This window comes from Calonectris borealis, chromosome 2 (assembly GCF_964195595.1).
Source record: "Calonectris borealis chromosome 2, bCalBor7.hap1.2, whole genome shotgun sequence".
Classification (NCBI taxonomy): domain Eukaryota; kingdom Metazoa; phylum Chordata; class Aves; order Procellariiformes; family Procellariidae; genus Calonectris; species Calonectris borealis.
The window spans coordinates 139,200,907-139,224,762 of record NC_134313.1 but is presented as its reverse complement, the minus strand read 5'-3'; the positions used below and the strand labels follow the sequence as shown (position 1 = coordinate 139,224,762).

The window sequence follows — 23,856 nt, the reverse complement described above, 5'->3', positions numbered from 1 at the left end:
TTAGAAATTTTGGTGGCTGGTACAGTGCATGTGTATTGCTGATGCTACTCACTGACGAAAACATGACGAAAACTTCAATGAAAAATTAAAAATTTCAGTGGAAATGAAATTGTGCTGTTGAGACTTTATAGGCAACAGAATCTATATTCACAGCAGAAAAAAATGCAATGCTGAAAATTTATGACATCCAAAATATACTCTGCAACATACGATAAAGAATATATTTAGACATGCCCTTAGAGATTCTGTTGCAAAGCATCTTTAAGGGCAAAGGACTCAATCACTGGTCTAAATGACTTGCCCAAACCCGTGAGTAAGTCATTATCAGAGCTGTAATTAGCAAGAGAAGGCTTTGAATACTCCACACGACTGATTACACCACAGTCTACTAAGCCTACTGCTCTGCACATGGAATCAGTCTAGATAACAAAAGCCCAAGAAGTTGGAAATGCACTATCTACACAGCAGACAATTGTGGAAGGAGATGTGTCCATGGCAGTTCTGATTAGAAAGGGTAAAAAAAGATACCTGAAGAATTCAATTCAAATGAAAAAAAAATTATGTGAATAATCATACCATCGATGTGGTAAGAAAGCTTTGCTAGCAGAAAAAAGATTTTTCGGTTAAGTCTAACTACAGTTAATGACAACTATAATATATACGACATACAGATAACAGAAGACAATAATGTGATATGGTGTTTTTGGTTGGTTGGTTTGTTTGTTTGGTGTTTTTTGTCAGGAAATATAAAGCTAAGAAGTGGAAGTAACACGTATTATAAATTTAAATAAAGAAAAATAACTGAAACCCATCTATTTAACATAGTTGAGAGCGGCATCCACTAAAAACAAAAAACAGGTCAGATTCAATGGGTAATATCTGAAAACCTGTAATTAGTTTTGTACACTGAGGCATCTGTGGAAATCTAGTGCTTGGTATCTGCAAGAAAAACTGACATTTCAGCTAGTAGCACTTGTACCAAATTCACAACTTCTGGATGAGTTGCAACTTGAAGACACCTGATCTTCATATAAAGAATTCAAGCAGTTAAATACCCATCAAACCATTTAGTAACTTGCTCTAAGTGCTTGATTATCCCAGCTGTTCAAAACATGCAATTTATTTCATTAAATTAGTCTAGCTTCTGCTTTTAGCTACTGGATTTTGATAGAGTTCCCAAAATGCTAAAGTGCCAAACCAAATAAAGTGCCAAGTGAGGAAGGTAGTCTTAAACTTCTTCTCCAAATTTTCTTTAAAAGTTTAATAAAATTTTGTAAGTTCACAGTTTTTAACACTATTTTGCATGGAAGTATTTTAACATGTTATGTCCTCTGAACTCAAAATCACTTTTAATAAAAATGTTCCGTTTAGCATGAAAATTTCAAACTGCATTAAAGAAGATCCTTACATTGGGAAAAGAAATACTTCTAACACTTACAGGACATTTAAAATATCAGTAGCTGATAATTATGTAGGATTACTAATAGCAGCATCACACCTAGACAATTAAGAGAAGCAGCAGTAATGGGGTATAGAAACTGTAGAGCACCAATAGGAGCCTCCTGCATGATGCTCTGAAGGTTTCTAAGTGTTTATACAGTAGAGTAGGCAGCAAGATCATGTAACCATAGCAATTTGATTAGCATTAATGTGACAAAGACTGTCCACTTGGTGTCTCAGCTGCATCACTATTGTGAATTAAAAAGATTAAACCACTTAATTTCCATTTCTTTTCACAATATTTCTTGTTCATGATTGAGTTAGTTTCTCCAATTTCAAAAATATCAGAACAAAAAAGAAAAACCTATACCTATTTAGAATTCCATATATTTATAGTTATTAGAAGTAAAATAGCAAAGGGAGGGAACATTCAGCTCTTATATTACCGTGATTTTATTACTTACCTCCAGAAAGGTGCTGGGGTTTGTTTTTTATTAATGGGCTGCAGTGAGAGATTTTGTTGCTAAACGATGTAAAAAGATGCTCAGTGAAATCATCTGGTAGCTCTGCCTCCAGAAAAGTCTTCATGAACAGCTTGAACCCTTCTAAATCAATTGTCTAGAGTGAAGAAAAAAAAAAAAAGGAAAAAAAAAGTATTTTGAATTGTTCGTTTTGCAAAAACTTTCATACTAATCCATCAAATATTCTGTTAACAAAAACTTTAGACTGTCTTTGAAAATACTGATTTCTGAAAATATAGCCTGGCATACCTATTCTTGAACGTGACTGATTATTGAATTAAGTATTACTTTGAAAACTCACAGTATTGCTACAATAGCCCAAGGCACAGTATAAGATAGCCCAGATAAGAGTAAATTCAGAGCACTTGTATCAGGATCCCGAAACGAAGTTCCATGCTCTCTAGTTTCTTGATTAGAATATGGCTTTACCGCACATACAAAACTGCAACCAAAGGCACCTATGGAGCTCACAGGGATGTATCTAGCAAGTCTTAGCTTTTCCCATAATTAAGCAGACAACAAGCAGGGAATTTTTGGATGCCTAATTCAGGGAATTGAAGGCCATTTGTCTTTTCCTAGGTGGCAACATGTTTTGCTGGTATTTGTCAAAGAGAAACTAATCACCCTGTCTTAAATAGGTTCTAATACTCAAATGAGAGTGCTGAGATGCACAACATTACTTACAATGGAAAAAAAGTTGTTGATTTGAAACATTTATCATGTAGTTTAATTTGGTTTTGCCTTTGCCAGCAAGATAAGAGCTGATTAATGAATCTTAATTGGGGATTCTCCTGGCAAGACAGCAATGTCTGTTTTAAGTAACAAAATGAACGATAGAATCATAGAATATCTCAAGTTGGAAGGGACCCATATCAAGTCCAACTCCCTGCTCCTTGCAGGAGTACCTAAAACTAAATCATATGACAAAGAGCGTTGTTCAGACGCTTCTTGAACCCTGACATGGCTTGGTGCCATGACCACTTCCCTGGGGAGCCCGTTCCAGTGATCGGCCACCCTCTCAGTGAAGAACCTTTTCCTAATGTCCAATCTGAACTTCCCCTGACGCAGCTTCTTTCCATTTCCTTGCGTCCTATCGCTGGTCACCAGAGAGAGGAGATCAGCACCTCCCCCTCTGCTGTCCCCTTGAGGAAGTTGTAGAATGTGATGAGGTCATAGCACTGTAAAGCATTATGATCCCATTTTATCCTGCTAATATAGAACCACTAAAGATAAAGGTGTCCTGAAACATATCGAGAGACCTTAAAACAATTTCAGTTTTAACTCAGAATATCTCAGAAATAACTGTGACACAACTGCATACTTATCAATGATGCTACTCAGTTACATATGTGATTTTAAAACAGCTTAACACTCATTAATCTGTAAAACATAGTGTTGCTATCTTTGTTTCTAGATCAAACAGGACAGCAACTTTTCACCATTAAATAATCAAGGGATAAAGCCACGTTATACCACAAAATCAACTTGGACACATTTCTCCATAGAAAACTCTAGTGCAACTCCTTTAGTTCAGTACCTTGAATGCAGCATTAGGAGGCAAAAGACTAGCAAGAAATCAGCTTGAAACCATACCAGAAAAAAAAAATTGAAACTAAATTTTCAAAGTGCCTTAGTGACTTTGGAATCTGAGTCACAGTATAAATAATTTTTACAATGACTTTAATATAATTTCAACACTTGGAGCAGGGATTTCTCTCCCCCTGCCTTTTTTGGGTTTTTTTAATCTAATATTTATGAGATGTAGAAATTTTATGTCCACATGAAATAAGGTGTTTTCGATTAAGGCGAAGACCTAACTGCCCCAGGGTAATGTTTTAAATGTGTATCACTGTCCTTACTAGGGACCAACAAGACAGATTGCAAAATTTGACTGATCGTGTGCAAGTCATTATTATTAGGAATGCAAACTTGGCAAGAGGGTATCTATGCTGAGCTTCTAATCCAGAACACCTCATTTGAGAAAGAAGTTCAGTGAAATCAATAAAACTCTTACCTATTGAACACAAAAATAGCAGAGACTGAAAAAAAATTGTCTCCACAAGGCTCAAGCTGGGCATAAAATGGATATAATCAACTTGGACATGGACTAACTATCTTTGTCTCATCATATAGTTTCAGCCACTCTTTTCTACTTTGGCAAATCATACACTCTTTCACTCATGCTACAAACTTCATGTTTTTCCTCAATAATAAAGTCACTGACATTTAATTCGCTGTTTATAAACTATGAAACCACAATGGCAAAGGGATTTGTATCAGCATCAAGTAAACTGGTCGTTAGTTTAACTATATAAACGTATTTTTCATCTGCAAGCATAACAAATACATTAATCACTAAATCAACTGACTTTAACAACATGAAATTGCTTTGTTAGATTGTTCATTAATGAAACATGTCTTAGCTATTTCACTAAATTCCATACAAAGAGGAACAACCAAGTGAAAAAGGAAAACAGAAAAAGAAATCATAATCCCATTTAAATTAAGGTTTATGGATGGACATGTAAAATATCTCGTATTACATAAAGCTTTTTAATTTACCTTCTCTGGGGATTTTATGTATATACTGCCAAAAATATTCCTTGAGAGCTATCTTAGATTTTTAAATTGCTGCCTGAGTGATACTAGTCCACCAAGTTGCCAGCAATAACTAAATCCCTAATGCTACATTTTTTCCATTTATAGGCACAGAATTATGCCTGGGTAGAGATGTGGATTAATAAAAAAGGTTAAAATTATGTGTTTGTGTCTTCCTGAAGGCTCTCTTTGAGACTCAAAGATGTTCAAACTTTTCAATATTTTCTAAAGATGGTCAGATTACCATTTACCCCAGTGTCCTCCCAAGCAAGTGTTCCAAACTGCCTTGTATTTTCTGGCCAGGAAAGACAACAGATATCAAAGTAACACATGACTTGGCTGCCATGTCCATTTATTATATTTGATACCCTGACTGCCACTGATTAAGATGCTCAGCAAAGGAAAAAAAAAAGTGGGTGGTTGTTCTGTAAGGTTGTTCTACAGTCAGATTTCTTCAGCTGGAAGTGCTTTATTCTCTCCTCTTGCATGCTTTGTGACCTGTATTCCCCCAGGGAAGCAGCAACATTCATACAAGCAGAGTTCAGGCGTTACATACCCAAAAGCTTTCAAATGATGCTGAAAGTTAGTTAGGAGCTGGTAAGTGACTTGAATACACATCAGAAATGCTCGTAATAGCCCAAAAAGCAGATGCAAAACCACATGCTGTATCAAATGAATGTGCAACAACAGTCCTGCCTAAAGATTTGTGTGTAGAGCCCTGTGATTAGGTTCTTGCCTGTATGAAAAAAACCACAAAATCTGTGATTCTAATACTCCGTAGCTGAAAAACATTTTTAAGAGGAGCTAACATACTTGTGTAGATTATCGTATTAGAACTGAGCTCTAAAGTAATCCAGTCATTTCTAGAAATTTGTTTTTGTAAATGTATATACAGTAATTTTGTAAATGTATATACGGATCTGCTAGACTATAGCAGATCTAGGAGTAGTTTAAATTATCCATCTAGCTTTCCAATGAAAAAGGGGTGAGCTTTCAAAAAAGGCTCGCTTCAAATTACTTCCAGTGCGTTCTGTATCATCTCTCTCTCACTGTAATATACATAAACCATTACATAACTGTAAAAAATGGAAAAATTTCTTAAAAGGAATCCTGTCAAGACCATTGTAGACTTATAGGTGTTAGAGTATTATCACCAAGTAGAGGTTTTAGTATTGAGTATGGTTCATTTAGAACAGAACACTTAAAGATGCAAAACATTTGCTCAGTTTAATTTAAAGTAACTTTCACAGAGGAGAGAACAACACACAATGTTATGAGCATTTCTCTGTTCTGCAATTTTACAGTATTTTTTTTTCCTCATGGAACTTTACCCTTGTAAAATATGAAGATGCTTCAGCAACTAACTACCCTTCTTCTGTTTACTAGCATTTCCCCCAACCTCAGCTACTTTTCAAAGGAACCACACAATGTTTTGGTAACCAAAAAGACAAAAAAAGGAAAGCAGAGGACATTAATCTTCCACATTAACATGGATCATGCTCACTCTGCTATGTAAACCACAATATCTTCCTTTTAAATCTCACTGTCATATCAGAATTTCTCAGATGAAAAGTTCAATAAATTTTGGTATGATTTGAAAATAATTTATTTCTGTTAATGAATTTGCAAGTATTAATTAAACAGTTCAGATCAATAATATCAGAATAATATATAAGCCATAACGGTGGATGTTGTTTTCTTAAGCATGCAGACTAATTGCTTAATTTTCAACAGTTGCTTAGCTTCCAGAAGCTCCAGTTGAATTCAAATGAACCTGAGAAAGAAGGATTTAGCATTTCAGAAGGCATTTTCCATGACGTTTCCCAAGTGAGGGGATGAGAGCGTGACAGGATGTACCAAACTGACTACAATGAACCTGGCACATGAATTAATTCATTCCATTTCACAAGAATCTATCAAGGCATAGGGAGATTATGATCACAAGTTAGGGATCTCAGGAAAATTTATAACGATATATATAAGGGAGATATATAAGGACATGGTTGAAGCAGGCAATAGTTACTCAGAGGATGAAAGAACTTTCAAATCATTTGGTCTAAATCTTCTGAGGAGAGAAGGGGAAAAAAAAAGAATAAAAATCAGTGCTGTTCTAGCTTTGATTCAAATAAAAAGGGTACCAAATGCCTTGCCTGTAGGTCACAGAAAGGTAGGTGTTTTTATACTAATCATATATAACTGAATTCCTCTTTTTATATGTTAGAAAATTGATTCACCAAGTTTACTGGAGCTCCTTTTCTTATGTCTTACAAAAACAAACTTTACAAAATAAGACTTTATAAATCTTTATAATCTTCTATATTATTGGGTAATAAAAGTTCATTTGGTAATGAAACATTTTGATATAAGCCCAGAGAAGTACACATTCAAAAACACCATCGAGTTTCAGCTAATTTAAACCGTAACATCCATATAAAATTAATTTCACTACTATTTTAAGAAGAAGTTCTTATTATTATCATTTCCCATTTATAGACTTTATCAGTGTTTCCAATTACCTGAAATTCAAAACCAAGGTATATATCCACCGTGGAGAAAGAGAAAGAAGAAAGGACAGAAGGCAGAAGCAAAACTGCACAGTTTCAACTTTTAAATTATTTTTAGCAAATAAAATGTGTCAACCATTAAACACTTTTTAGCTTTTCTGAAAGCAAACAAGAAACTGGACTCACTATAACTCAGTGCAGAGGAAAATTAAAAATACACATCTTTTTTACGTGATAAATTGTCAGAGATGATCCATAACATTTAACTAACCATCCACAAAATTTCAAAATTAATCCCAGCACTAAACTGCCAAGAAGAATTTAATCCATAAGTATTGTTTTTCTGTAAGCTCCACCCAAACAGATCCATACAATAAACTGAAAAAGAAGAAACAGACCAAAGTTTATAATGAGTTCTAAATGATTCACTGACCACAGAAAGAAGGTTCTGGATTTGCCCCACTGCATTCAACTACGTAACACAACAGATTTACAGAGAAAGGCATCCTAAGGTGTCTTTCATGCCTTTATTAACTATGCCCATTCATTAATACACTGTGATAAGGCATGACTTTTACTTCACAACGCTGTGCAGACTAAGAAACCTCTTATTCGATTTCGTAACTGTAAAACCAAGCAGCTAATTACAGTCTAATGAGTATAATATGGGTCAGTTCAGAAAAGGAACAAAGATGCCTAAAGGGGGACATCGGTATTATATTGATGCCCTTATTCATACTAGGATCTTAAAGGACTCTCTCAAGTGTTACTAATCCATAAAGCACTTACACTTGATAAACCCTTTAAGTTTTTTACTTTAGCTTCCTAAATTGTCCACAGACTTGTTTCTGAACATGAACACAAATGTTACAATCTTCACTGGATTGAAGACTTCATCATTTGCTTTACATCTAATACAATTAGGGCACATAGGTGTTATTAGGTCTCACTATACATGTTCACCAAAAAAAAAAAAAAAAAAAAATCTAAAAAAAGGCATTGTGCACCAAGTGCAATGGAGAACACCATTTCCTTCTGAAACCACAGAGAAAGTGACAGATTTTCCCACCTTTTGGAAAAAAAAAAATCTCCCGGTAAAGACACCTCCCCAGTGGGGATTACCTTGGCTGAATTCCCTTGTTTGCCTGAGGAAATTCAAAGTTCTATCTCTTTCTCTAGAGAGTATCCAAATATCGGAAAAAAGCTGAAGATTCACTGAGGGAAAAAGAGATTTCTGTATGTCTATGCCAACAAAATGATTAGAATTATAGAATCATAGAATCATTAAGGTTGGAAAAGACCTCTAAGATCATCGAGTCCAACCGTCAACTCAACACACCATGCCCACCACACCATGTCCCTAACCGCCTCATCTACACGTCTTTTAAATACTTCCAGGGATGGTGACTCAACCGCTTCCCTGGGCAGCCTGTTCCAATGTTTAACCACTCTTTCAGTAAAGAAATTTCTCCTAATGTCCAATCTAAACCTCCCTTGGCGCAACTTGAGGCCATTTCCTCTCGTCCTATCGCTAGTTACTTGGCAGAAGAGACCAACACCCACCTCGCTACAACCTCCTTTCAGGTAGTTGTAGAGCGCGATGAGGTCTCCCCTCAGCCTCCTCTTCTCCAGACTAAACAACCCCAGTTCCCTCAGCTGCTCCTCATAAGACTTGTGCTCCAGGCCCTTCACCAGCTTCGTTGCCCTCCTCTGGACACGCTCCAGCACCTCAATGTCCTTCTTGTAGTGAGGGGCCCAAAACTGAACACAGTATTCGAGGTGTGGCCTCACCAGTGCCGAGTACAGGGGCACGATCACCTCCCTGCTTCTGCTGGCCATGCTATTTCTAATACAGGCCGGATGCCGTTGGCCTTCTTGGCCACCTGGGCACACTGCCGGCTCATGTTCAGCCGGCTGTCAATCAGCACCCCCAGGTCCTTTTCCTCCGGGCAGCTTTCCAGCCGCTCTTCCCCAAGCCTGTAGCGTTGCCTGGGGTTGTTGTGGCCGAAGTGCAGGACCTGGCACTTGGCCTTGTTGAACCATTAAATATTTACTTGTAAAAATGTTACTGAACAAATTATTGAAATAATCCTTTGAATAAGGAGGTGATCTGAACAAGTTTAAGAGATCAGGTTAGTCAGGGAAATGTATCAAAACAGATACCAAAATGTTTCAGCTGTAAGGCAGTACTTGCAGACACATGGAAGAATTTAGGGTGCTTAGGTAAATTTTATAGAAAATGGCTGAGACAACTTTTTTATTTCTTTTCTTTTTTAAATTGCCATACCAGATCTGGGTGCTAACTTCACTCGGAGTGGAAGTAACCCATTTTGGATCTATGCCTATGCTAAAAGAAACAGAACAAATTTATGTATTGCATACATATAAATAAATATTAATGTATAGATACTATTATACACAGTATTATTTATTAAACGAAGCAGCAAACAGCAATTATAGATTGTTCAGAGAGTTCATTCAGTGCCTCTGAAACTATAACATGTCATCTCACATGCTGCATATATTTTACAATTAAATTTTGGCAAATATGCATTAGTCTAAAACACTTAACAGATTTTTGTTAATGTTAATGCCATGAACAGATTACATACAAAAAGTTCTATCAGTGCAAATAACTCACTATTACTTTCTCATGTTTAAGAATAGCAGAAGCAGTTTTTATAACAGTGAAACAAGACAGACTAATCTGTCTTATTTCCAGATACAGGAGAACATTCCTGTTGTGATGTCTGACTAAGCAAATATAGACAGATTTGCCCAGATCTTCAGTTTCAGCTGAATTTGTCTTGTTAAAGAACCCATACCCAACCAATATGTTCTGGTGGAAATTCTTCTGAAGCTTATGGCATCCTTCAATTTACAAGTAAGCTACAAACACAAAAAAGTTAGGATTTGCTCTGCCAATTCCCATTACTTTGAAGAAAATTCCTTCCCTCAAATAGTCCTTTAAGAACCAGGATAAAACAGAAATAATTAGGCCAAGAATTATCCTCATAATAATATTCTTGGAATAAGATAATAAAAAACAGTTACTCAAGGAACTCAGTTACAATGTCTTATAGATATTGTAAAATATAAGAATATAAAACTAAACCAATACCAGCTATATGGATAAATAAAGTGGCAGCTGCAAAAAGTAGTAATATATAGCACCTATTTTGCCTAAACTAAAAATCTGGAGAGAGGGAGATGATGCCATTTATGGACAGACTAGAATATGTGGGGACGTGATATCTGAGCCAGGCAGTGACTATCAATCCTTCTTCCAAACTTGTTAGCACCTCTGTCTCCACTGCATCTCTGCTCCTTCTTTTCCTCCATTCTGGCAGCAGTCAAGGAGGCATCACTGGGTAAGTGTGTAGGGACTGGGGAGGAGTGCTGGAAATGAGCTACAGCCCCCAGATTTGGACTCATGAAAGACTTCAACCACATCTAAAGGCAATCTACTTGCAGCAGCTGCCAGACGCTCTTAAGGAAAATGGTGATGAAGCAGACAAGAGGATGGGTGTTTTTTTTCTTTTTGAGTTATAAGGAATAATCTGCACTTACTGAAAGAACTGAGGTAAGGCCTAAAAGAAAGTCCCTCCATCGAACATTCTATTTCCCTCTTCTCCAGCTGCTAAAAGCTCCTGGGAAACTCCTTAATGGCTTTGACCAGGCATTCAGAGAAATTTTCCTATTTTTCTATCATAATACATTTAAAAAGCCAATTCTGTAGAAAATTCTTTAGCCTGCACTTTTATTCTCCTTCTCCACCTCAGGAATCTGATCACTAGTGTATCCTTTTCAACATACCACAGGAAATCCTATGACAGAACAGTAAGCACACATAAAAAGACACATACAAACAAATGAGAATCATTGAACTAGGAAAAAATGTTACTAAGGAATCCTGACTGCGAAGAGTTGAAAGAGATTAAAGTCCTGGCAACTGACAAGACAAATAAATTACAGTTTTCAGGATAAACTAGATTTTTCAAGAGAATTTCCAGGATGACACTGATCACACTGACTAAAGAATTCTCAACTCTGAAGAACCAAAAATATTAAAATTAGTTTTGGTTTTTTATAGGGATTAAAAATCTCACTTTTTTCACAGTTAACAAAGTAGTCTGGAATTTTATTCTCCTGTTACTGCACAGAATACTACAAAACTGACAATAAAACGACCACTATTTTCCAGAGTGCTATCATGACCGTATGTACATTTCTTTGCAGTTACCCCATGTATCTCATCTCATGTGATGAGAAGGTTTTTACCTTACTAATACCACTACAGAATGCATATATTTTACTTCTCTTTCTACTCTACACCAGTGGCATAAAACAGAGCTCTTACTTCCCACTCTTCAGTTTCTTTTGAATCCCAGATTCCCAGAATACGTGGGACTCCAAGCAAAAAGAAATGGAGATCAGTCTATGCTTAATATGCTTTAAAAAATCTCCAATTACTATGATAAGAGTTCTGTTTCTTCTCAAGCACTCACTGATAAGTACATTAAACTAATTTAGTGCTAGTTCCTAGAGGCGAGTCTCTAAAACTAACAGGCAATTTCAGGTGTCTTCTAATTTTGTATCAGACATATATAGACCAATACTCAACTAAAAATACAGGCCCTGCTCAGGTCTCTGATCTTCTGATTATGGCTACAACAGGCTGTGGAGGTACCTTAAAATACCTGATTCTGTCCAGACAGCAGAATGGCTTCTAACACCCTGTATGCCAGAGAGAAAAAGGCTGAACTCCAACTGCATTGCCAGGTTAGTAGGTTGTAAAATCTGCCTTAAAAGATCTGTCATGGCTAACTGAAAGCATAGGATCACCTCCATGAATTCCAATGTCTTTGCAGAGAATAGAAACCTGTCCCTCCACAATCCAGAGCAAATGCTCATTCTCCACCACATATTGAATAGGACTGATTTCAGGTGACTGGTTGTATATAACAATGTTGCTTTCTACTTTCTTAAAATTGGTGACGTCACAAAATTTCCCCTAATGTATCTGTTTTGTAGTGAAAATCTGCACTGGTGGGAGCTGAGGAATCATATGCATGAGACCCATAGGAATCATAAGCAAGAACACACAGGAAACTATAAGCCAACAATTTGACACACTGCCAGCAATTTTCACTGTCCTCTTACTTCTTACAAGGTATGAAGCATTCAGACAGCTATTGGATGCCCACCTGTGGTAAGCAGAAGTTAACATCCCTTAAATTATGCATTTCAGGCTGCGGTGTCCCTAACTATGAATGTGATTATAGGTAAGGCAAGCAAGCTGCGAGAACTCATCCCTTGTTCCTCCATCTCACAGAGCAGAACCGACGCATAGGACGGGTCGGGGAGGGTGGGGAGAAGTGGGAAACTAGTGAAAAAAAGGAAATACTATACTGTGAGTATTTAACTTCTTCCTTTCTCCCACTGCAGGTAAGCTGTGCAATTTTATAATTTACTCTTCTGCTTTACTGATGGTACACAGAAATGTAAGATCAAGAAAAATCCAAGTATGCATATTGTGAAGATATATGCATTTATGTGTATGTTCTGTGCCAACATACACAGAACTCTACATAGTATAGACATCACAACTCAGTATATCCTGATACTGAGAATAGACAAAACATGGTTTCTCAGTGAAAAATAGGATATATACAAGTAAAGCAAATGTTGCATCCTTTATTGTATTATAAAGAAAACTATTCAGAGGTTTTAACTATCCTATGTAATATTTTAACTCCTACCATATTAAGACATTTGAAAAGAACAAATAATTTAGTCAGAAAAAACGACAGCTTTTGACTCAAGATATACCCTAACACCAAACTGCAATGTAAGAGGTCTAACTGGCTCCTATATTTTTCTAGCTGGTGTAAATGCAACAACCAGTTCTGCTCTATTACATGTAGAAGGAAGGAAGAGAAGCTGTATCACTCCACTTTCTTTCCCCTCACAAGACGCAAAAAAGCAACTTATTAATAGTCTCTTGACGAAAGAGTTGCAATTGTGGATGGGTCAGGGCAGGGAGGGGTAGAATAACAACTCCTTTTATTCCTCCCCACCACATTGGCCACATAAATGGGAACAAGGCATGATCTAGTGTTTGGAATTAATCTCCACCCATAAATTCTTTTAAAATACCACATTCTCTTTGGTCTTTTTCTTCTTTTAAATTTGTACAAACTATTTCAACATAAGCCACTGTTTTCATCATCCTGAAAAACAGAATGTAAGGGTGGGGGGAGGAAGAGAAATCGTTCATTCCAGCAGACTTCCATAAAATACGGTTTTCACTTATTAAAGAGAACATTTCAGAGATAATGGAGAGAATTATGTTGAAATGTAATTTTCAATTAATTACTTTTTAAATTATGTTGCCTGATCTCCAAATGGTGCCAAAAATGTAGAGCATAATCAGCTTTAATACTGACAGTAATAGCTCTAGGTTCTTTTTGTTTGTGGGTAGGTCCCCTTAATCGATCATTTCTTTTTGAACAATTTATATTGATCCAATATCTGAAAAATGAGTTGTTGAAAAAGCAGTAGATGTTACAGGGCCTTGATTCACACATAATGCTATGACAACAATTGCACACATTAATGCTAGTGCATTAGTGACAATTACATAATTAGCTGTGAAAAGCAATGCTAAAGCATCTCCAGCAAAAGTCCAAGTTTTGAAGATTCATTGATTCTGACAATGTTTCAAAACTTGACTTCTGCCAAAATATGTCGGGGGAAAAAAAGCAAAGACCATATAGAGAGGACTAATAAGCTAGAAAAAATTAATTACGTGAGAATGCATAAGTTTTTGGTGTTTAAAATGTATTTCTAATGTTCATAAGGCAGAAATTCAAATTAAATTTGGAATTCCTCATGGAGATTGCCTTTGCGCATTAGGCTAAAGTTTGGTTTAAACTGAAAGTCCTTAGCATTTTCTGATCTAAGCGTTTGATTTAATACATTTTTTACACAATTCATTTTGAAAGTTCTGGTATCGAAATAAAATTATTTCTTGGATAAAGCAGCATCCAAATTCTCTTCTCCTGAGATGAAAGTTTACAGAAAAAAAAAAAATTAAAAAAATCACACGCTCTTACAGGCTGCTCCTACCAAATATTCCATATGGCCAAATAATAATTGGATGTTATCAATACTACAGACATATAAAACTGCCAAAATTTTCCCTTTATGTCTCCTATCAGAAACAATTATTTTGCAATATTTGAGAGCAGCTAGCATGTCTCTTCAAAGAAGTAAACTCAACAAAACTTCTGAAAAGGAAATGAGAAGACTCAATTTTTATGCAATAACTAGATTTTTAAGCATAAACTTGTTTTAAATTGTCATGTTATTAAAATAAATTGATGCTAATTACTAAAATAAATCTGGAATGTATTCAGCAACCACTGCAATCTCATCCCAGTCTAATATTCGGGTAAGAAAAAAAAAAACAACTTTACGACCAGAAGGTTTTCTTTAGTTCATGATTATATATGTGTGTAAGTATGTACATCCATATGTACTAGACACATAAATACATATATTTAAAACATAAATTTACTAAATAGGCTATATTTACTATACAGAGGTGGGTTTTTTTAAACAAGAAAGAGTGCTAAGGCATATGCTTTTAGAAGGATCTTGTAGTAGATTATCACCTGGGGTCTATTTTACATGTATTACCAACAAAGAATGTTAGAAGAAACATACATAAATTATTGCATACTAAACAAAGTGAAGAGTAGATAGCTTGCATTCTGTCCCAGCAAAATTGGTCATCTGGAAACTACAATTACTACAGGAAATTGTGGGAAAAATAGGGTAGGTGGCATGCTTCAGACTAAAACCAAATAAAATAACAAAATTAATGAATCCCTGAAAAATCCCTGTGTCTGCCCAGGTAACATAAGCACCTGTAGAACTGTTTACAAGCACCACATAGACCTTTATTACCCCAACTGTTACAAATAGGATGTAAACCAAAAAACACTATAGCACCAATACAGCACTCATTTGATGGCTTCAGAATTCTCACTGTTATAAATTAAACAGAATTTCAACATTAAATGTTGTTCTCTTAAGAAAATGTCTTCATTTGTTTTTGTTTTGCAGAGTCCAAATACCCATTAGCCAAATACCTCTCCCCTGCTATTTCTTTTGTAACATTAATTCAGACATGTAGTGATCAAATGAAGGCACAGGGTAATACAATTAAAATTACAGTAAGTTAAAAACACAGAAAAATACTTTTCCATTGATATTAAATGCATCTTAGTAGTTAAATATTATTAAATCTTTCACTGATGATTAGCAGAACAAATAGTTGTAATTCCTAATTATGTATAAACATTGCACCATTGCATTTATACTTGAGCCGATATGCATCAATTTTAAATATTCATTAATGGCAATATAAAAATCAAGAAATATGCTAAATTTATCCTTTCTGAAGGAATTTATTTCTGTGTTTATTTCACTTTAAGAAAAGAACAATTTAGCTGATATTTCAAATTAATATGAAAATATGAGGATAGCATTTTTGATACTTTATAACTCAGTACCATAATTGGTACCATATTTATACTGTTTTCATGCTGTTAGAGGAGCCGAAATGTTGTCAGAGTAGTCTGTCACTCTTCAAATAAAATATGTTAAAAATAAAACAGACACCAGTGTGACCCTCCACTTTTTTTTTGTTTGTTTTCCTTTTAAAATGGTGTTGTTTTAAGCATATTCTTTGAAATGGAATGATCCCTCTGGCCTGAATATCAAGACAGCTTAAAATTCTCTCTCTTAACTTCTGTCTAAATACTGATGGTGGTACCCTAATAAACCAAAAAATAAACTCTTTTAAAATACTTTGAAACAGTATCTAGTGCACATCAGCACTGGAAAATAGTCCTTGAGTTAGCCATTTAACAAACTGTGAGAATTAAACAGGTAACATGTAAATGAAAGCAGTATGAGGCTCATAAAGCCTAAACATAAGGTACTGTGCAATGCAAAAAGTAGAGAAAAAAAGGATAAAAATGGGATCTTAAGGCAGAGAGAGGAAGTATCAAAAGGGAAGGAAGACATCAAGAAGGGAGAGATGTTAGCACAGGCTGAGGAAGGAAGACAGACGGACCACTAAGATCATCAAAAATGTTCCAAACTGAACAGTTTTACAGCAGAAATTGACTATCTGAAACATTTTACACCTCGGTGCCCTGAACACTTTCCACAGAAAGCAGGCTCACAGCCAGACTGCCAGCATCTCTGCCTGGCAGGCTTCCCAACTCTCAAGGTGTCCAGGAAGCTGTTTCCCTAGAAATTCTGCCCAGACAACCAGAAAAACACTGAGTGCCTAGTGCCTGAAGGATAGAGTTTTCTGCTGGTGATACTCACAAGTTGCTAAATTTTTCTCTTTTGTAGCTAGAAAGATACAACATCCTTTCTTAGTCCTCAGTTTCTTACATAGGAGAGACAGGCTTCTCCTACATAATAGATATCCTATAATTCTCCACATCCTACTAACCCTTCTGTAAATTAGTTCCAATTTGAGTTCACTTTGTCCCATCATATTGTCAAAAGCAGAAAGGTGTGGTCTCTGCAGTACCTTTTTATAGAAAATTAAATCTTCCTTATCTGTAGTAGAAATATTTCACTTTGTATATTACAATAAGCAAGGTCTTTACAGCAAATTAGTATCGTCTGTCAGATCAAAGAAGGTAGCTGAGGGAAACAGCACAGAAATCTTTTTTTCAATCCATATTTCTGTGTGCTTGAAATTTTAACTAGTTTTCCCACTTACGTCAATTGGCCTAAGACATTACCTTTTCTTACAAGTCTTGCCTTGTTCTCAGACCACCACAGCCACAGGAATACCGTTGCAATGTCCCAGTAATGAATTTCTCTTCTTTATGACCAAACCACAATGATGCTTTGCTATCATCTTGTGATCAACTACCACATACAGCAATTTATCTAACAATGCCACTAGTCCCAGGGTACACCACGCTGTACTCTGCACTAGCATTTCATTCCATTTCCATTTACTATAGTCCACAATGTCATCAAGCTTTTCCAGTATAATATTCAGATTTTTCTCCATTTTATCAACAATTACCAAATTTGGTTTAGTGAGTTGATTCTATTAGTATTCATCTACTTCTTTTGATGAGGTTATTAGCAAAAATACTAATGAGATTAGTCTCAACACTGGTCCTAGACACACTGCTTTAACCTGAATACCTTCTCTTTCAGTCACCCTGTTAGCTTACTAAAAAAGTAATGTTGGTTATCCGAAGAAAAGTGACCCCTTTTGTGAACAGGGAGTACCACTCTCAATAACACACCTCCAAAAGCTCAACTGGCCTTTGAGCCCAGAAAGTGAGGGGTTCCTACAAAACTAATCCTTTCAGTCTCTTGACATCTTTATTGTTCTCATGTTCCAGCTGTCTCTTCCCAGAACAGCAGAGCAGGGGCTTTTTAACACCTCTCCGCTACAAAAGAAGAATAACTAGGTCATTTAAAAAATGAGTTCATTTGATTAGTCCTTCTTCCCTAGCTTTTTTTTTTCATTGTATTTTTATACCTGGTTTTAGGCTACTGAAGCTTCTCAGGAGTAGAGTCTTAGGTTGATGAACACCGCTTTAACCATTTCTCTTGCAATTGCTGTAAAGTCACAATCGCTTAAAGCACACTATAAGCCTTATTCAAATTATAAAATCTGCAATTTTAAGCCATAAATGGTATTATATGGTTACTGAAACAGTATTTAGTTTTTTTTTCCTGGGATGTGTTATTGTCATTTCAGAATAATACAAACCATTATGAGATCTCACTAGTAAGCAGAAATTTCTGTGACAAGTATGGAACAAGTTAATTACTTGCTCTTAACTTACTTTTCATATTCCTCTCAATTAATGTTAGCAAAATTATGTACTGTGAATGAAATTCACCTACTGAAAAAGTCTGCAAGCAGAAAAAGAAGGCACTGCTCTCAGCTTTAAATATCTATTTCCTGACAGAATAGCCACATGCAGTATTTATTAATAAAGTGACATCTCAACGGAAGCCTACAAAATAAAAGATACTGCTCCTATGCATAACAAAAGGAAAAAAAAATCAAATTAAGATTACTTACTTGATTAAGTATATCTTGTTTCTGTAACGCATGCAAGGAAAGAAAGAACACACATACATTAATACAGTGTCGTTAACACTCAGGCTCTGTTTTTAAATAGAACTATTTTTGTTGAAAGGTTAGTGATGTAGATGAACAGGTTTAAGACATTAGACAGAATATCCCGTTTTCTTGCATTAGCACATATGTCAAGAAAATGGTTCTAAGTCAGCATTCTAGTCTTGATTAGAGAGTGCAAGCAATTTATTTTTAATCATGCAATGACAGATAACCAAAAAAAAAAAATTAAATACCATATCTGTCTTTCATCCCTGTGTACTTTAAAAAAACATAAAAAATTACTTGTTGCCAAGAATAGTTGTTAACAAAACAACTTAATCAGAAGCCAATGCAATGATAAATTCCATAAATACATTAACAACAAAAGGAGGGCTAAGGAGCATGTCCATCCTTTATCGGATGCGGGGGGAAACATAGTGACAAAGGATGAGGAAAAGGCTGAGGTACTTAATGCCTTCTTTGCCTCAGTCTTTAATAGTAAAACCAGTTGTTCTCTGGGTACCCAGCCCCCTGAGCTGGAAGACAGGGGCAGGGAGCAGGATGAAGCCCACATAATACATGGGGAAATGGTTAGCAACCTGCTACACGACTTAGACACACACAAGTCTATGGGGCCGGATGGGATCCACCCAAGGGTACAGAGGGAGCTGGCGGAAGTGCTCACCAAGCCACTTTCAATCCTTTATCAGCAGCCCTGGCTAATCGGGGAGGTCCCAGTTGACTGGAGGTTAGCAAAGGTGACGCCCATCTACAAGAAGGGCCAGAAGGAGGATCTGGGGAACTACAGGCCTGTCAGTCTGAACTTGGTACCAGGAAAGGTTATGGAGCAGATCATCCTGACTGCCATCACACAGCACATACAGGACAACCAGGTGATCAGGCCCAGTCAGCATGCATTTAGGAAAGGCAGGTCCTGCTTGGCTAACTTGACCTCCTTCTATGACAAGATGACCCGCTTAGTGGATGAGTGAAAGGCTGTGGATGTTGTTTACCTGGACTTTAGTAAAGCCTTTGACACCATTTCCCACAGCATTCTCCTGGAGAAACTGGCTGCTCATGGCTTGGACGGGCGTGCTCTTCACTGGGTAAAAAACTGGCTCGATGGCCGGGCTCAAAGAGTTGTGGTGAATGGAGTTAAATCCAGTTGGCAGCTGGTCACGAGCGGTGTCCCCCAGGGCTCAGTATTGGGGCCAGTTCTGTTCAATATCTTTATCAATGATTTGGATGAGGGGATCGAGTGCACCCTCAGCAAGTTTGCAGACAACACCAAGTTGGGTGGGAGTGTTGATCTGCTGGAGGGTAGGAAGGCTCTGCAGAGGGACCTGGACAGGCTGGATTGATGGGCTGAGGCCAACTGTATGAGGTTCAACCAGGCCAAGTGTCAGGTCCTGCACTTTGGCCACAACAACCCTGCAATGCTACAGGCTTGGGGAAGAGTGGCTGGAAAGCTGCCCAGAGGAAAAGGGCCTGGGGATGTGGTCAATAGCCAGCTGATTATGAGCCAGCAGTGTGCCCAGGTGGCCAAGAAGGCCAATAGCCTCCTGGCTTTTATCAGAAATAGTGTGGCCAGGAGGGCTGCAGAAGTGATTGTCCCCCTGTACTCGGCAATGGTGAGGCCACACCTCGAATACTGTGTTCAGTTTTAGGCCCCTCACTATAAGAAGGACATTGAGGTGCTGGAGCGTGTCCAGAGAAGAGCAACAAAGCTGGTGAAGGGTCTAGAGAACAAGTCTTATGAGGAGCACCTGAGGGAACTGGGGTTGTTTAGCCTGGAGAAAAGGAGGCTGAGGGGAGACCTCATCGTGCTCTACAACTACCTGAAAGGAGGTTGTAGTGAGGTGGCTGTCAGTCTCTTCTCCTAAGTAACAAGCAATAGGACAAGAGGAAATGGCTTCAAGTTGCACCAGGGGAGGTTTAGATCGGACATTCGGAAAAATTTCTTCACCGAAAGGGTTATTGAGCACTGAAACAGGCTGCCCAGGGAAGTGGTTGAGTCACCATCTCTGGAGGTATTTAAAAGACATGTGGACACGGCCCTTAGGGACATGGTTTAGTGGTGGACTTGGAAATATTAGGTTAATGGTTGGACTTGATGTTCTTAAGGGTCTTTTCCAACCTAAATGATTCTATAAACACTAGCAAACACTGTCACAAAAGTCATCGTTATATGCTGATTTAGTTTCTTATAATTTTTACTCCTTTTAATAAAGGTGCTGTATTAATTTTCTACCTTAATCACAAACTGTTATCACTACTTCCCAGTGAGAGGCACTACCTTAAAATTATAAATACAGTTGTATTCTCTGCATAAATTACACTGATTGTGCCAGACTTTTGCTGAACTAGAGTTACCGGACGTATCTTTGACACGTTCACAGAGTTAAATTAGAAAAACACTAAAACCTCTGGAAATCAGAAGGATCCTGGAGAAAGTAGGAAGTATCTGAATTACTTCCAAAAATGCAAAAATCCTTTGGAGTAGGCAGATGATTGCAACCTGACTGCAAACATTCTGCCAAACTTCAGGCTTCACCTCTCTGGGCAGATCAGATCATGGAATGTGCCTTGTGTCATGCACTCATTGTCATAAGCTTCCCGAAAATTTTTGTTTTCCTGTTCTTTCTGCATGTGCACATTTATTCTTTTTATCCACATCCGAACCGTGGAACTCTGGAGCAGTGCCCTGCTCCCCGTGCAGACCCAAGCTGCACCCTGACTGCTTGTCTGGCTGAGACCCCTCCACGCACCTTCCACCCTCGCTCTTCACGCACTGATTAACCCTAAGAGCTCTAGATGGTAAGTAGGCAAGCAGGTAAACAAGAAATTATCATGCACTCCAACAGATCCCTCAAAAAGGATGATGACACTAGGACTACAAGCACACAATGATGTGTACTTACTGCCCATTTAGATACAGTCTTCAGCTCCATCTGCTTTCCTAATTCTTGCTAGCCTATTCAGTGCTCCCCTCAAAGTGAAATGGCTGAATTTAATTAATTTAGATAAATCTCAAATGATGGAAAGACTATTTAAAATCACAGCTTTCCAGGAGGCTGATCTTAACCCACCTATGTGTCTTACATCAGGTATAAAATCTAGACTTAATTACATATTTGACATTGACTTATAGAAGAAGGTGGAAGGGCAGAGGCTCAGTATCATTTGTAGAAGTTTTAGTCATCTCCCTTACACTGCAAGCAGAGAGTAAAAGCTCCATAAATAAACTCCCTATACTGGATGACCTTCTGATAATCAGATACATCATTTCCACTAAGCCCAAAAACCACTCACTTGCCAAGATATAAGATAATGGAAAAACAAACCAGATTACTTCAGGTAACAAGCTTTGAATACCAATAGCTTTTCTTCTGCTATTTGTGTCCCATTAAATCAGCTTGTGATAAAAAACTGCAATGGAGTGGAATAAATTCCTGAACCCTTTAAGCAGAGAGAAGCTTGAAACAGGAAGTTCTTAAGGCTTTTTCTTAAGTACATAAACATACCACACTGTTAAATCTGCCATAGCTCTATGCCTCATGTTTACTGGTAAAAAAATGGCACCACCTTTTGGTAGAATATTGACAAGACTTGAAAAATACCTGGAGTGCTTATGCAATAATGATCTAGGAAAAAAAGAGCTAAAATGGAAATATGATGGTATCCTCTACAAAACACAACAACAAAACAGAAGTGCTGTCTATAATAAACGGAAGTAAAAAGCTGCACTATAACTGATTTCAGCTGGATCAGTAAATTTTTGTCATCTCATTTACAGATAATAATTAATTACTTAAATAGTACATCCAACTCATGGAGTCCTCATCCGACTAGATACAATCAACTTGCAAATCATTCTGTAAAGAGTTTACACATGTAGCAGGTTGAATGCATGCCAAAAATATAGACACACCTGTGCAAAGGCAGTTCTGTCTGACTTGGAATATTCACTCAACTGCAGAGGAAATTTCAGCCACTTTGCTTTGCCAGCTTATGACATGAAACCTGAACTAATAAATCCTACTAGATCCAAAGTAACTTTGCTGCTAGCTGTGTTTTCCTTATATTGCACTCCCTGAAGTCTAAGAGCTAGGCAGCAAAGTGCAAAAGCTGTCAGGGTTAGTCCGGGTCCAACATTGACCCAGTAGTAGTGAATAGCTTGATCCCTGCTGAAGACACTGAAGCCACTACAGGGTGTCTGACTTGCATTCCCTCCTTCCCTTCTATTCTCCCATCCTGCTCTTTGGTTTGGGTGCGGTGCTGCTCTATAATCCCTGGATGTTTCAGTACATTGGTAGGATTCTGCAAACAAATCACTGCGAAAGGAAGAACTCCGGGAAATGCAATACAGAGTCGCAGACTGGGGTCAGGACCAACTGTGTTTATTAATTCCAGCTTTGCACAAATTCTGCCCATTCACTTGGCTTCAGTCAGAGCAGTTGTCCCAGCTGCCCATACTGATCACTTTTTGCCATGACTCATCCTCCACGTACCCCCAAATTGGAGGAATGACTTTGTTAAGAAAGTAATCTCACAACTTTAAATACTAATTTGTTTATATATAAACACTGATAATTTGATAATGCATTACCTACATGGCAACATGTTATTTAAATATGCATAAAATACACAATTATTTTGTACTTTAAAAGGTCACACTTCACAAAACTGAAACCTTTGTATGTTGACTTGAAAGGAAGTGAAGAAATTAAAGAAAAAATGTGAGTAATAAATTAAGATCATTTTATCACACACATTAAGAGCACAAAGTGTAAGTAAAAAAGTAAAAAAAAAAGAGCAAGCACTGAGTTTGTAAATCAACAGTTCATATTTTTCAAAAAAAAAAGCGTCTACTTTCTAACAGGAATCAATTAAGGGAGGTCCTACAACCTGTTACATTGGAGAATAAATTAGATGATCACAGCATTCACATCCTTTTCTAATCTATGATTCTATTTAACTAAAAAAATGGAGATTTAAGATGATCGTTTACAAGATCAACTCATACTATTTTACTGAATTTTGAAATATTTTCCTCAGAAACTGACTAAAATGACTAACATTATGCTTTGCAAAGTTCAAAGTGTCAAAGAATTTTTCAATACTTAATGAGTTATAACTACCTTACTTGACAATAATTCTTGTCTTTTACATCCTGAAATGTAAGATCAAGTAATTTTCATAATGGTTAGCACATTTTTCTATCCTGAATTCCACATAATGCAAGCATAGTTAGGAACAGTACTATTAGAAACGTTACTGAAACAGGTTTTTATTTAGCTACATTTTGAATCATACTATTAGGATGTGCTAAGCAGATACAAATTGCAATTGAGGATAACGAAAGAAAACATTTGGCTTTTTCTACCAGCCAAAACAGAATATTTTGTCTAATAGTGAATCTGTAGTGACAATGCACACACACACACTTTTTTTTCAGCTGAATTCTTTGTTTTGTAACATCAGAAAAATTTCCCCTTTAATAATGGGGATCCCATTACCAGAAACAACGTAAGAGAAACAGAATTTAAAAAGAAATCTTAACTGAACCAATTTTACTTTCCTATCTTTCGAAATTATGTTTAAC

At 36.9% G+C, this 23,856-nt stretch overlaps 1 protein-coding gene across 4 annotated transcripts in view; it reads right to left on the bottom strand.

Moving 5' to 3' along the window:
- The window catches only part of DGKB (diacylglycerol kinase beta), a 365,173-nt gene that overhangs the window by 273,220 nt on the left and 68,097 nt on the right, over positions 1 to 23,856 (bottom strand). For 2 of the 4 annotated variants that reach the window (XM_075143653.1, XM_075143652.1), the window contains exons 4-5: positions 18,213 to 18,233; positions 1,905 to 2,058 (exon numbers count right to left, since the gene is read on the bottom strand). In XM_075143653.1, coding sequence (XP_074999754.1) covers positions 1,905 to 2,058; positions 18,213 to 18,233 — 175 coding nt within the window. The remainder of the gene's footprint in view (positions 1 to 1,904; positions 2,059 to 18,212; positions 18,234 to 23,856) is intronic. The other 2 variants (XM_075143655.1, XM_075143654.1) reach the window with 1 other exon arrangement.